Source organism: Ochlerotatus camptorhynchus, unplaced genomic scaffold, assembly GCF_037179485.1.
Source record: "Ochlerotatus camptorhynchus isolate MF236.1 unplaced genomic scaffold, CSIRO-AGI_Acam_v1.1 ptg000244l, whole genome shotgun sequence".
Taxonomy (NCBI): domain Eukaryota; kingdom Metazoa; phylum Arthropoda; class Insecta; order Diptera; family Culicidae; genus Ochlerotatus; species Ochlerotatus camptorhynchus.
The window spans coordinates 3,100,034-3,116,075 of NW_027040734.1; the positions used below are offsets into that span (position 1 = coordinate 3,100,034).

General features: G+C 38.1%; 1 protein-coding gene across 1 annotated transcript in view; it reads right to left on the minus strand.

The window, feature by feature from the left end:
* Hen1 (Hen1 methyltransferase) overlaps positions 1-8,845 on the minus strand; it is a 35,024-nt gene extending 26,179 nt beyond the window's left edge. The window contains exons 1-2 of the mRNA XM_065226111.1: positions 8,628-8,845; positions 8,481-8,558 (exon numbers count right to left, since the gene is read on the minus strand). Coding sequence (XP_065082183.1) covers positions 8,481-8,558; positions 8,628-8,780 — 231 coding nt within the window. The 5' untranslated portion in view covers positions 8,781-8,845. The remainder of the gene's footprint in view (positions 1-8,480; positions 8,559-8,627) is intronic.
* Positions 8,846-16,042: the final 7,197 nt, after the last annotated feature.

The following is a 16,042-nucleotide window of genomic DNA, read 5'->3' on the forward strand; positions in this document are numbered from 1 at the left end:
ACCGATTTGGAACTGTTTAAGGTCTGTGAAGGAAAAATTTCGAAGAAACTCAAAGAAACAAGCTATTTTTTTTTTGGCTCAAGCTAATCGAAGCAAATTTATAAGGCGAATAAGAAAAGAACACAAACTTCGACCGATTGTAATACGAGCATGGGTACGCTTATAGATGTACTTGGGACCATGGGCTAGCCAAGTTCAGATCCCATTTAAAATCGTTAGACCAGGGGGTCCCGAAGAGACAGACTCAATGTTTTGACTCAGGAAGTACTAGACCTTCGATCCCAAGCTAACTGAAACACCCTTTGAAACGTAAGAAAATCCACGAACCGCTCATTAAACTGTCAAATTTATAAGGCGAATCAAAACAAACACAGATAGAACGAAGTGACAGACGACTAACTGTCGAAGAAAACAATTAAAATAATGTACGTCACTGTAATAGAATTTTCTTAGAAGCTTGTGCCATCAGCCACCAGCTGGGCTAGTAGTTTTGTATTGATATGAAAAAAGTTGATTTTGTGTGCAATGATCTTTGACAGTGTACAAAGAGTGTATCATTTTGTACTTTTTTTTTAAGCATTTCAATTTTGAGTAGAATGAAAGAGATAAAACCAAAACATTCTAGTATATTTGGTGAAAATGCTAGTACAGTCCAGTAGTAGTGTTTTCATGTGGTACACTGAAAAAATGCAATAGCAGTCACCAAAGTTTCGTCTGTGTCACTTCGTTTGTGGTACTGTCTAAACTAAATACAATAACAAGATTCATAAGCCTTATGAATAGAATGGCACAAGAAGTTGTTACATAACTAGGCCACGAAAAATCAATACGAATTCTATTAATTAATTTTATGAAACATAAATTTGTCTAGAAATTTGTTCATAATTCGAAAAGCTATGAAATTTACAAGTCACTTTCACGAATAATATAAAAAATATATGAAAGCGGCACTGTGGCATCGAACGAAAAAAAACACTGAGATTATTGAATTATTTCAGAACGCTGAAAAACATATCTTTTGTGGTAGATGAATGGCAGAAACCTTGAATGTAAAATATTGAATTTTGCATTTCTGACTGGACTCCCGAAAAGTGCTAATAAAATGGCACTTTTACCATAGAAGTAACTCTAAGATCAGAAGGTCCCGAAGAAACGTGCTCAACTTTTTGGCTCAGCTCTGGTACTATCTTCGGTCCCGAGCTAATCGATGCACCCCTTGAAACATAGGAAAATCGACGAACCCCTCATTTTGTCTGTCAAACTTTCATAGCGAATCAAAACAAACATAGTGTAGTACTAGAATTTCGACTGGAATGCGGTCACCACAAAACTGAAAAAAAGTTGTTCCAATCAAGCAAAGCAGTGCATTTTGACAGAGGTCCATACTTTTACCAGCCGGTGGGAACTAACGGTTTTAAATTGGCTCACTACTTGACTAACCTATTGGTCCCAAGTACATCTATAAGCATTCTAGTCGAAATTCTAGCACTACACTATGTTTGTTTTGATTCGCTATGAAAGTTTGACAGATAAAATGAGGGATTCGTGGATTTTCCGTTGTTGCGAGGGGTGCATCGATTAGCTTGGGACCGAAGATAGTACCAGAGCTGAGCCAACAAGTTGAGCACATTTATTCGGGACCTTCTGGTCTTAGAGTTACCTCTATGCTTTTACCACCGACAAACCGACATGAATGACCATAGCAAAAACAATAAAATTTCTGACCAAAGCACACTACTGACATCTGGCTCCGTGCGAAATATTTAGCTGAGCCATGAACCCGCATGCAAAAGCTAAGCTATGGAATTGGTTCGTGTCTGATCTATTCTGGACAAAGTATTTTTATCTAGATCAAAACCCCTTTGGTTTTGACAGTTCGGATCACTGCACATTTAAATCGGCCGTTTACGATTTTCGGGCATAAGTTCGAATGAAGTGTCATATCGGTTTGTCGGTGCTTTTACGTTGTATTGTCTTGTCCAGTGTTGGCAATATCATCAATCATCTGCTCTCATAAACGTCATTGCACTAATACCAACAATCAATACGAAACTAACGATTTTAAATTGGCTCACCACTTTAGTAGCCTATTGGTCCCAAGCAAACGATTAACGTACCCTATTCTAGTTGAAATTCTATTACTACACTATGTTTGTTTTGATTCGCTATGAAAGTTTGACAGATAACATCAGGGGTGTGTGGATTCATGCAGAACATGCAGGGGTGAGTGAAATAGCTTGGGACTGCTTGGGACCGTTGTTCTGGTACTGAGTGAGCCAAAAATAATAATGATTTTCTTCGGGACCCAGTGGTCTTAGAGTTACCTCTATGCTAATACAGGGACTCTAATCAACTAGATCACTCTAGTAAAAGTATGGACGACTGTCATCACAAAACTGAAAAATTGTTCCAATCAAGCAAAGCAGTGCATTTTGACAAAGGTCCATACTTTTACTTAGAGGACATTATAATCCCGAGCAGCAATCGTGTTTTTTTCAGTTACCGTGGGAACTAGGGGCATCCCACTCTAAACCATTGAAGAATCAAAGTGACGATTGACTCTCAGATGGCGAGTGGGTGAATATGGTAATGACGTTTTGATATCTGTCGAATTGCATGAAATTTTTCTAGTGCATCATCATTTTTTGGCTTTGCTTTGATTCGCCAATAGTTTGTTTGTTTGTTTGTTTATTTGGTTCTACATAGGGTTACCATATGGTATCCTAATGGAGGACATGTCCTCCTTTTTCAATAATTTTTCTACATCCTCCTTTTGCCCGAAAATGTCCTCCTTTTTAATCCTTGCATTTTTTCCAGTGACATACCCATAAAATTATTTTCAAAGAGTTGTTTGCAGAGCTTATTTGTTCAATTATTTCACAACCTCATCTTATCTAGCAAATGTCATTCGATGGTGGGACTAGGAGTATACTACAGCTGTCAACCCCCCCATTATTTAGGCTGCGGTCCATTTGATGAATTTCAACTTATATTTGACAGATGGAAAATTTTCAAATAAACCTGCTATTCAGGAATCAATTATTACAAACAATTTCTCGAAAATCGGACAATCAACAACAGAGGGATTTTCGAACATTATAATTTATTTTCGAAGTGTCAGTGAAAATTAATCGAATGGAACACAGCCTTAGCATAAAGGTAACTCTTAGACTAGAAGGTCCCGAAGAAACGTGCCAAACTTTTTGGCTCAGCTCTGGTACTATCTTCGGTCCCAAGCTAATCGATGCACCCCTCAAACATTATGAAAATACACGAAGCCCTCATTTTATCTATCAAACTTTCATAGCGAACCTTAACAAACATAGTGTAGTACTAGAATTTCGACTAGAATGGGGTACGCTAACAGATTTACATGGGATCAATAGACTACACACTAAGATTTTTTTACAGGAGTCAGTATTTTTTTACTGGGTTTTTGAATTGCTGAAAAGGTCGGTAAAAATTCAAATGACCGTTATCCGTAAGGAATCAATGAAATCGACCAATTTTATTTTCTATCATTAAATGGGGTTAACAGAACTAAGTATGTACAAGTTCAGAACAAATATTCTCATTAATAAATTTTCCACAGATTTTTAAACTTTTACCGAACAGTTCCGCAATTCAAAAACTCGGTAAAACCGTACTGACTCTATTAGTGTGTAGTCAAGTGGTGAGCCATTTTAGAATCGTTAGTTTTCACCGGTTGGCCTTAGACTGTGTTCTATTGTTCTGAATTTTTACTTAAATTTGCATTTCGAAAATAAATTATAATGTTCGAAAATCTCACTGTTGTTGATCGTGTGATTTTCGAGGTGTTTGTCAAAATTGATTCCTGGTCTGCCAGAATAAAGTTTGGTACAATTTGAAAATTTACTATCTTTCAAAACTAAATTAAAATTCACCAAATGGAACACAGCCACACAGATTGAATCCAACATGGGTTCAATTTTGACGTTCTGGTTCTATGGGATTTCAGGTTTTTCAAGCATAATCATTCAAATCAACGTATCTGATGTTGTAAACAATCAATTCAATCGACGATTTGTGGCAACTGCAAGTTCACTCACAGAAACTAACAACACCAGCTCGTAGGCGAAAGTTTCCCCTACCTGATGATGGTGTTTGTTTGCGTGGTTGAGTTAGCAGTTAAGACAAATTGACAGTGGGGCGTATACACGATGATCGATTCTCTTCATCGATTTCCTCTTTGCATTGCTACAGGTAAGCGAAACGATTTTTCTAGAATTCGTTCAATGCAGAGTTGTAACAGGTTATATTGGCTATCAAAAGCAACAGCAAACGCACCGAGAAACGTTAATTCTAGCGAGTTATTAACAAAAGAGAAAATCGACGAAGCGAATCGATCAACGTGGTTACACCATAGAGGTACACGGTAGACTAGTAGGTCCCGAAGAAACGAGCTCTACTTTTTGGCTCAGCTCTGGTACTATCTTCGGTCCCAAGCTAATCGATTCACCCCTCGAAACATAGGAAATTCCGCTAACCCCTCATTTCATCTGTCAAACTTTCATAGCGAATCAAAACAAACATTGCGTAGTACTAGAATTTCGACTAGAATGGGGTACGTTAATCATTTGCTTGGAACCAATAGTCAAGTAGTGAGCCAATTTAAAATTGTTAGTTTCGTATTGATTGTTGGTAACACCCTTTTACATGCTCACTGTCGAAATTGTAGATTGAAGAGATGGTTTACAAAAGCAGATACTTCGATTAGTTACGCTTGATTTGTTTAGGCCGCTGTCATACTGAGGCTGTGTTCCATTTGAAAAATTTTCACTTAAATTTGACACTTCGAAAATAAATTGACTTCTTGCCGCAAGATTTCACCAATACAACGTTGCTAGTGTAGCCGTGTAAATTCGATTTGTTTATTATTTTCAACCACGAAATCAGCTGTCAAAGTGTTCGACTTGACAGCGGTTTGTTTTTTATTTTCAACCAGTAAAATTCTTGTATTAGTGAAACTGCTCACTAATACTAAAGGTGGTAGAGAACTCTATTAAGATGTTCGAAAATCCCTCTGTTGTTGATCGCCCGATTTCCGAGAAAGCGTCTGTCAAAATTGATTCCTTGTCTGTCAGAAATAAGTCTGCTGGAATAGCAGGTTTATTTGAAAATTTTCCATCTGTCAAATTTAAGTAAAAATTCACCACATGGAACACAGTCTGAGAACAAAGAGGCACGCTGTCCTACTGAGGCTGTGTTCCATTTGGTAAATTTTCACTTAAATTTGACAGATAATTTTTTTCAAATTACTAGTCAATCTAGCAAATTTATTTCTGACCGGCTGATCAACAACTGAAGCATTTTCGAACATCTAATTTATTTTCGAAGTGTCAAATCGAAGTGAAAATTTTCCAAATGAAACATAGCCTGAGAGCGAAGAGGAAGCGTGAAATCAAATGTAAGGAATAATATAAATAATAGATTTTTTTTTTGTATAAAACGCTAAGCACGCCTCTTCGCTCCCACTATAGCAGCGCCTTGAGATCCTATATTGAGTCAGTGGTAAAATTAACAAGTTGCTTAGATGTTCCATGTTGGTTTTCAATCAACGATGACATGTATCTTAATGTATGTACATGATAAAAGTTGGGATGGTTTCAAGGCGTAAAGCTGTAGTTTTCATGCAAATCAGCTAGACTAGATCATTTCCAAGGCTGTGGTCCATTTGGTGAATTTTCACTTAAATTTGACACTTCGAAACTAAATTATAATGTTCGAAAATCCCTCTGTTGTTGATCGGCCAATTTTCGAGAAGGTGTGTGTCAAAATTGATTCCTTGTCTGTCAGATATAAGTCTGCTGGAATAGCAGGTTAATTTGGAAACTTTCCATCTGTCAAGTTTAAGTGAAAATTCGCCAAATGGAACACAGCCCAAGTATCAAAAATGAATTATGAAGGCTAGTTTGATGCTTTTTTCAGAATGATAACGAGAAGATGAATTGAATTGGTAACGACTATAAGTTATGACAATCTCAATTGAACCTTTGCAAATCATGCATTTTGTGATAGCGCACATATTATTAAAACGTTTGATAAAAACTCAATGTTAAACTTTAATGTTAAGAAAAGGAATCATTGTCCTCCTTAATCTCCAAACCTCAAATGAAATGTCCTCTTTTTCAAGTTTTGCATATGGTAACCCTAGTTCTACATCAACAGACTGGGTTTAGTCCTAATGATGGATTAAGCAATACTAGGAAGTACAATATAGTCAAGAAGTAACAAGCTGCAAAGGCCGTGAAGTCCAACTTAATTCCTAATTCTTAAAATTATAGGTATCCCGGAATCTCTGACGCAGCGTCTCGCGTGCCAAGTGAAAATTAAATAAAGAAGCAACACGATTGAAAGCCCTTTGTAGCCCATTGATAGCACCATACGAACTATAGTTTGTACGACGAAAAGGTATCTTCAGCATTGCGTTGTTACGGAGTGCTCGTGGTTGAACGTTAACGTCGATTTGAAAATAAGGACAATCGATTCTGCCCTGTAGAATGTCTGCCACAAACAGGGCCCTTGTCGTAACTCTTCGACTTCACAAATAATCCAGGTGAATTACCTGCCACCGACTTTCGTAGCTTGGAAGGCGATGAGGATCCCTCCAAGGCAATCGTCGAAGGGCAAACCAGATGAATCGTCGTTGAATAGACTCTACTCTTTTAACACTGTTTTGGTAATTGGAATTCCATACAGGGCAGTAGTATTCTAACACCGACCGGACGAGGGAGCAGTAAAGCGACTTCAAACAGTAGATGTCCGTGAAACTTTCAGCTATCCTGAAGTCGAGCGTTCTGGATGCCTTGTCGATCACGTGCGAGATATGCTGGCTGTATGTGAGTTGACAAACTAAGATGACTCCCAGATCCTTAATGTGATTCACATGATGTACGCCAACGCCTTCTAGCATATAACTGAATGTAATTGGATGTTTCTTCTTTTCGTTCTCATGATTACTGAACATTTTGTTGGATTTACAACCATGCGGTTCAGTTGGCACCATTTAGCAAAAGCGTTGAGTTGGAATTGGAGAAGGTGGCAGTCAGCGAGATAGATTTCCATGTCGTCTGCGAACGACAGTCGTGGACCATCAAGGACGAAATGGACGTCGTTGAAATACACAAGAAATATCAACGGGCCGAGGTGGCTACCTGGTGGAATACCCGAAGTGGCAGGGAACGAAGGAGATCGGCAGTCGTCGATTGCAACTTCCAAATGACGATCAGATAGATAGGATGCGAAGCATCGTAGGAGACTGCCGTTTATACCGAGCCTATCCAGTTTGGCGATCGCTATAGGATGGTTCAACTTGTCGAAGGCGGCTGATAGGTCAGTGTAGATGACATCTGTTTGCATATGGTCTGTAGAGGTGAGACACAGAAGGTTGGAAGTAGTGTACCGCCCTGCCATGAAATCATGCTGATCTTCGCTCAAGTGCTGCTTGAAGTGAGAGACTAATGGTTCCATAACGACCAACTCGAACAGTTTAGATATGGCACACAACGATGTGATGCCGAGATAGTTGCCGATGTTTCTTTTGCATCCCTTCTTATGCACTGGAAACATCTCAGCTGATTTCCAGCAGGAAGGAAACACCCCACTGGAGAGGGACATTTCAAACAGATGGCAGAGAGGAGCCACCAGGCTATCGATGTGTTGCTTGAGAAAGACGGAAGGAACTCCGTCAGGTCCAGGCTTAAATGAAGACTTCAGTTGCGAAGCCGCCCTAGTTATCATAGCGAGGCCGATGTTGATAGCTGCCAAAGATTGACCAGACATTGGAACATTACTGGCTGCTAGAAAAATAAATGTTTGAAATTCTTGCATATTTCCATCGTTGCTAGTCTATAGACTATAGTGTAGTTGTTAGTTGTTGTTTTCTTCATCCAGTCATTTCTAAATATTTGTCACGTATTTAACCAAGGATTCGACAAGGATCTGAACGGATGTATCTCTGGCATGAAGCGAGAATGTGTCCTCCTCTGCTTCCGAAACGAAACCAAAATTCACCGATTTATGGTGTTAGTGGCAATATGGCTAAAAGCACTAGTACAAACCTGCAAAAACTACAGAATTATCATTTTCATTGTTTTTTTTATATATATTCTTCCTGGACGAAATAAGTGTAAAGCATTCATAGGGCATTCATTAATTTCTATCGAAATGGGTAGGGTTTACTCAGTTGACAAATGTCATCATCTGAGTAAACGTTACCCACTATTCACTATGTGCATCGTAAAAACACCAGGACATTGAAATGTTATGGAAGTTTACGCATTTACATGGATGTATATTTGTTTATGATGCGCTTTGTAATACATGCATCCAAAATCTCTTTTATTCAGGTTATTCTCATCATGATTGATAAGTATTATATGGCAAAAATTATGTAAATGTATAAGCATGTAATATTATATTATGAAACAATACTGTGCAACAACAACAAACTAACATACCAGCAAAATCTCTTCCACATCAGGTAGCGTTTTCAGGAGAGTAAAAAATTTCATTTCAGCACAGCCAAACTCGACAATCTAAAATAATAACAGACAATGTTAGAGGGTCAATGATAAAATCCTGATTACAGTTGAAAAGATACTAACTTTTTTGAACGAACTCTTCCAAATATCGAGTTCCAGCAACCGTAGAACCGTCAGGTATCGCTGTTCATACACCGGTGGTTCGAAACGAATCTTATTTTCTTGATCATAAAAACAGCTATTATCAAAAGTGTATGTCAACGTGATCTGATCCATTTCTAGGGTGGGTTTTTGTTTAATATGAAAACAATCAGGAAAGTTTATTATTTTCAACTCAACTACTAATGATAGATTCAAAATAAAAAATAAATCGCGCACACTACTTCGATAAATCCTTCACTATCGAATTTCGACTTCAAGAAAGTGCACATGTAAACAAAAACAAAATTCGTCGCACACAGTGGGCTTCCTTGAGAAAAGGCTTTTTTTTAACGCGAGAGCGTGGCGCTCATATATTTTTCGTCAGGTTCAATATCGAATGCAAAGGCCCTATAGGCCTATGTATACACGCTAAAATCAATAATTGCTTGCCGGTGGGGCAAAAGTTTGTTTTGAACACATTCGAAAAAAAAACTGTTCTATAGCTACTAATGGACGGAAAACTCATCTAAGATCTAATAGTACGTTCAGACTATAGAGTTATAACATGTTATAGTGCTATCTTGATGGTGGTTTCTGTGTTGCAATTATTTGACAACCGTTATAACATGTTACAACTGCTCAGTCTGGACAGCGTTTAAGGGAAAGATGTAAACCTTGAATGAGGGATCCTGTCTATGGAATTTGTTTGCATGCAAATGTTTGGAGTTTTGAGAAATTTTATTTTTATCCTATAAGTACTCTGTCAAATCCGAGGTCAAATCAAAAGTTCGACAGTGAGCATGCATAAGGGCCTATACGCGATGATCGATTCTCTTCGTCGATCTTCTCTTTTGTTAATAACTCGCTAGATTTAACGTTTCTCTGTGCGTTTGCTGTTGCTTTTGATAGCCAATACAACCTGTTACTACTCTGCATTGAACAAATTCTAGAAAATTGTTTCGCTTAGCTGTAGCAATGCAAAGAGAAAATCGATGAAGAGAATCGATCATCGCGTATTCGCCCTTATGCATGCTCAGTGTCGAGTTTACCTCCTCTCCCTTTTTATGGCACAGACCTGTTGGTCCATATTAGATTTACCTTCTCGTTAATGTAAAAGTTGAAGCTTCAAAAATCAAACTGTCAAAAAGAAAACCAATGCTTTTAAAATGAAGTAACGTTATGAGTGTATGCGTTAAAGTTACACTGTTAATTTTCTACTTTTAAGCTTTCCGCTTGACAGCTAATATCATTAATATTTATACTAAAAATTATAATAATCACCAATTTGAGCAATTTTTACACCAAATATTACTTCAGATCAAGCTGTTCTTCCCCTACGTTATGTCTGTTTGTCTGTGTCAAACAGACATAACGTAGGGGAAGAACAGCTTGATCTGAAGTAATATTTGGTGTAAAAATTGCTCAAATTGGTGATTATTATAATTTTTAGTATAAATATTAATGATATTAGCTGTCAAGCGGAAAGCTTAAAAGTAGAAAATTAACAGTGTAACTTTAACGCATACACTCAATGACATTTCACATTTCACATGTTTACTGCAGCTTTTTGTTTATCATCATTTTTGCCAAGATTTTCGTTTTCGATAGCTCTGATCGATTTCGACTTCGGCTTTTCATGATAAAAACGGTACTGGACACTCGACTGGACGTTCCCCCAGCAGCAAATCTCTCCAAGTTGCAGGCTCATGGCGAATCGAGCGTAATACCAACAATCAATACGAAACTAACGATTTTAAATTGGCTCACTACTTGACTAGCCTATTGGTCCCAAGCAAATCGACTAACGTACCCCATTATAGTATAAATTCCAGTACTACACTATGTTTGTTTTGATTCGCTATGAAAGTTTGACAGATAAAATGAGGGGTTAGTGGATTTTCCTATGTTTCGAGGGGTGAATCGATTACCTTGGGACCGAAGATAGTACCAGAGCTCAGCCAAAAAGTTGAGCTCGTTTCTTCGGGACCTTCTGGTCTTAGAGCGAGTCAGAGTTACCTCTATGGTAATACCACCACGGAATCATCACTCTGGGACTCCGCTTACAGGGGTGGCGTAGTCAGTCGATTGCCGTTTTATCGGAGGACAGCACATTGGTTCGCAGACGATGAAGAATTCTTCTAATTAATGACTATTTCCTGGGAACAGAAGTGCGGCCGATTATGTGCCCTGAGATCAGCTACCAAATAATGCCGAATTTATTAGAAAAGGAGCGGATTTTGGTGGCGGTGACCAGCAAGATCATGAAGGAATGATTTGCCTCTCGTGTGAAATCCATTTTTGATTAAAAGAATTTGACATACACTTAAAACCAAAAATAGCCAAAAACAAAAAAACAACTGTCAGATTCACAAATATTACACATATTAGAATATTTAATATTTCCACCATTGGTATTGATGCTGATACTTGGAGCTGTCCTTCCCCTAGGATTGGCATCAAAAACGACAGAGTGACGTTAATACTGTGGGGTTTCTCCGGTTTAATCGAGCTGGAACTTTGCTACGACACTTACCTAGGTGGGTTTTCGGATCCATGACTTCGGTTTTGTTGCGGACCGTTTTCAGTTGATTGGCAAAGCTGGAGCAATTTTTTTTTTCCTAATGTAAACAAGAAGGAAAAAAGGCAGGGCACGCTAAAAATCGTTTAGTGGTTAGGGGTCATCCATTAATTATGTCACACATTTAGGGGGGAGGGGGGGTTTTGAAATCTGTGACGAGCCCTAGGACGAGCCATACAAAAAATAAGGTTCATACAAAAAATGTGACAAAGGGGGGAGGGGGGTTGAAAATGGGCCAAATTTGCGTGACATAATTAATGGACCATCCCTTACTCAAATTCTATATTGTTGGAATAAACATGCTTTTGACCAGGCTTCCGGAAATCTCACGCGTACACAAATGCGACAGCGAGCTGTGAGACAGAGCGTCGCATGACTCTCAAATCCATAGTGTGCTACATTAATTGTACAAAAGAGAGACCAGAACGATGCGCGCGACAAGCTACACGCTCTCAACAAATTCAAGCGTTTCAATTTTTTTTGTCTCATCGCATTGCTCTCTCAATGCGACGCATGTATTCAATCACATGCGACTGTTTCATTGCAACATCTCTATGCGCTCTCTCAGGGCGCCATCACCGTGCGCTGTTTCGCATGCCTTGACTCTCGCGGTCCCATCATATGTGATGTTGTCGGGTGACGAGAGAAGGGACTGAAACGGTTTGTTCACAGAAGACTTGTGTGCCCTTTTCAAATGAGGTGAAGTTTTTAAATGGTTCCAGAAATATCTTCTAGTATAGATTCAAGCAGACTCAACACATGGTTCCAGAGTTATACTGGAATCACCGTAAGATCACCACTCATGATCCTAGTAAGACGCAATTGCTTGTCGAAAGGATGCTAAAGGAAGACTACGTGAGCGGTGGATGGCAACCTTACCGTAGCTGGGACCAGGGATGGAAAATCATTTACATTCATTTCGTGCATTCATTTACATTCATTTGTCAGTAACTTTTTCCATCAGCAGAATACCGTAAAATGATGTATGAAGTTTTTGTAGCTTTTGATATTAACTAAAACTTTTGTAAATAATTAAAATCTGAATCTCTTATGCATGACGAACTAGATCTGGCAGAACATGTTATTGTTTTTCAGTGAATGCAATTTACATTCACTGAAAAACAATGGTGGGTTCCTATCGCTCTGATTCATCATGCATAAGAGCTACCGATTTGAGTAATTTACAAAAGATGTAGCTAATATCAAAACCTTCAAAAGTTTCAAACACTATTTTAAGGAATTCTGTTAATGAAAAAAGTTAGAGGCAAATGAATGTAAATGAATGCACGAAATGAATGAAAACGATTTCCCATCCCTGGTTGAGATACCGTTAGCATGTTAGCACCCCAAATAATACCGGAATATCTGTGGAACTATGTGTCCTTCAACAAGTCCTTATGCGGAAATCTTCTAAAATACATTTTTTTGAAGCCTCTGAAGCTTTCAGCCCATTTGGTGGAAAAATAAACCAAATTAGACTCAGAATCCCTCAGAATACTTTTACTCAGACCAGTAAAAATATAAATGGATGATTTTGAATGTAAAATAGCACTACATTTTACGACAGACAAACAGACGTAACTCTTTGAAAAAGTTTTTCTTGAAAACATAGTATCTCAAAACATAGGACCTCAGTAACGACATCTCTCTAGCTTCTCGCGGAAAACAAGATTGCTCGCTAATTCGCAAACAATATTGCATAAAAGTTTTATAGAATGTAAAGAAACGTCAAAGTGATCCGATGCCAGCGCTGCGGTGGGTAGTTCGCGGAACTGATAATATTCAAATCAACCGTTATATGCGTGAACGAAGATACACAATGAAGAGTTACGTCTGTTTGTCTGTGATTTTACTATATAAGATCATATAGTTGGCGTTAAGTCAGAAGCGACTAAGTAGCAAAATAAAAACAAAAAATGAGTTAATGATATCATAAGATCAAGAATTCCCTCAGCTATATTTCACTTTTTCAGCCAGATTTGAAAAATTAGAGTAGCAAGAGAAAACGGTCAAATGATTTGTCCTATTACATAAGACACAATATTGAACAGCCAACTTTAAATTCGTTTTTCTCGAAATCAAAAAAAAATCACAGTTCGGTCTGACTTGACCGATCATATCAACACGCTAGTAATGATAGAACTCTTGCCCCGTAACGTGGGTAGATCACCTTTTCGTGGTACGTTACGGGATGTAAGATCTACCACCGATTCATAGTCTTGTCTACTTCAGACTAGGGGAACAGGATTTTTCAGTAATCAAAGGAACACATCTTAGTCCTTGTTACTGTTTATGCCTTGTTGATAGTGACAAGTCCCCGGGTTTCCTTGACCGAGGATGATCTTGAAACAAGGAAAAAATGAGCTAGTCTTCACCTATGTGATTCCAAATCTTCTATTCATTGTTCCCTAGTTTGAAGTGGTTAAGACTAGGGTTCTGATGCATGGTCATTATCGGTGTCATTGCTTGTTTTTGTTGCTAAGAGATCCAATTTTGATTGACAAAGGAGCGCGCCTTTGAAGGGTGTTCCAACACTCCGAAGGGTATAAATAGCGGGACCTTTCAATTAGAGTCGGATCCTTGCGATAAATGCGAGAATGACAACTGTAAAAAAATCGAATGCTTCATCATTTCTCAATAGTGATGGAGTAATACGACATGCACTAAAGTAAGGACACGGGATATACTACAATAGATCAAATTACTGGTCGCAGTGGTTTTATGTCCCGAACAGAGGAAAAAAAATGATAGAACTCTGAAGATTAATATTTGTATTTTGTCTTGCTTGAGTGAACACTATTTTAAGGGATTATTTTCAACGCAGAAGTGTACTTTGCTGCAAAAACGTTGGTGGTGACTTCTCATTACATACACACAAGTCTACACTTAAAAATTAACCAAGTTTAACATGTTGTAAATTTGTTCTGTTATGATCAATTGAGTTAAAATTTTGACTCAAAACTTGCTTTTCCATTGACCTTTGTCCGATCAGCTATGCACAAATTTTAATTTTATTGTCACCTTCCAGCAGGTGCTTCAAAAAATTTGGTATTTCTTACACGTGAAGCTCAAAATATTTGTAGTTTTGCGTCAAAATTTCAGCTCAATTGATCATAACAGAACACATTTACAACATGTTAAACTTGGCTAGTTTGTATGAAAACGACCTTTGTCCGATCAACTTGGCACCTCAGTGTACGTAGGTACGAAATGCTGGATTAAGGTTAATGTAATAAATTTAGGAAAAAGTTGTGTCATATCTGCATTACGGATTGTTGCTATGCTTTTTGCTTCAGGAATTGTATTGAATACCTGTCAATCAACAAACTTACTACGGCAGCAACTGAATTCTTCAGATGTGTTAGTGCTCAGAGAATAGTTCATATCAGCAACCATGATGCTGAACTGAAACAATCAATTTGCGACTACAGATTTCTAAATAGTCCTAGTGTTAGTACCGTGGACCCTCGGTGAAATTAAAAAAAAGCATATGTATTAACGAGCAAATACACCACAACTTGATTGTACATTTCGCTTACCAAAGCCACATCTCTTCCTTCGTTCGTTATGAATGGGCCATTTTTCAAGTTAATCCTTTAATCAACAAAAATTGCCGCTAGGAAAACTTGGTTGGTCATAACCATCCGACACCTCTTCTCCATGTTCGATAAGAGTGTAGTAGCTAGGTCGCTTTCCATCGTTTTCAAAACAAAACAACACTTTTCCCACATCAAGAACACGAGTTGGTCTTCCAGTTTAGTTTGTTATTTCGATGTCGCATTGAAACGTCGCTTAGCGACGTCTCATTGCGAAAAGCGCATGAGCTTCGGCTCACGCGACGTCGCATGATACTCGTTCTCATGAAACGCATACATCCGGAAATGTGCTGTGCTTACAAAACAGTGCGACACACTGACATTATGAGAATGTGAGATGCGACAAAACTGAAGAGAGAGAAACAGAGTGCTACAAATCTCGTGCGCATGAGACTGCTATGACTATGAGACTATTCGTATAGCGTCTCGCATACGGTAGCGCACGCACTGGAAGCCTGCTTTTGACTTTAATTCAAACATATATATTTTTGTTGCAAAAATGTTTTTAATTTATTTTGAATTATTCGTATGTTTATAGAATGAACATTTATATGTTTGATTTAAATGAACAAAGTTCGGTTCCGTGATGTAATACCGTGCGTAGGCAACATGTGACAGCGGGCCCAGCACAGCAAAATAAATTATTTGAACCCGTGACATGCTGCTTACAGCAAGGGGCACGCAGTACAAAGAACCGGTGCGTTGAAGTTAAAATGCAATCAAAAGTACTTAAAGTAATTAATGCGTTTTGAAGTAGTACTGTAATTAAAAGTATTGAAAATGTAATTAATGTACTTTAGTTACGAAATTTTAACTGTAAATAATGAAGTTAAAATGTAGTTAATGTTCTACATTGGGTAATTAATGTAATTAAAGCAGTAGTTAACGAAATTAATTTAATTACAGCCGTTGCCTGCGTTGGAGTTAAAGCACAGACAAACAGACATTACACATTGACACGTTTAATGCTCATTTTAATGAATTTTATATGGAACCTGTCGACGTGCTGCACACTAAGATTTTTTTACAGTGTACCGTAATTTTTTACCGAATATGGAACAGCTGAACCACAGACAAACAGACACAACACTTGCAAGTTTTTCATCGAACAAGCATTTAACGGTCAATTTAAAAGTATCGTAGTTGGTAGTACCGCCACCTGTGGCGCGCATAGTTAGTTCTCTTGCGTTTGACGTTTACACACTACCGCCAGTGTACCGTAA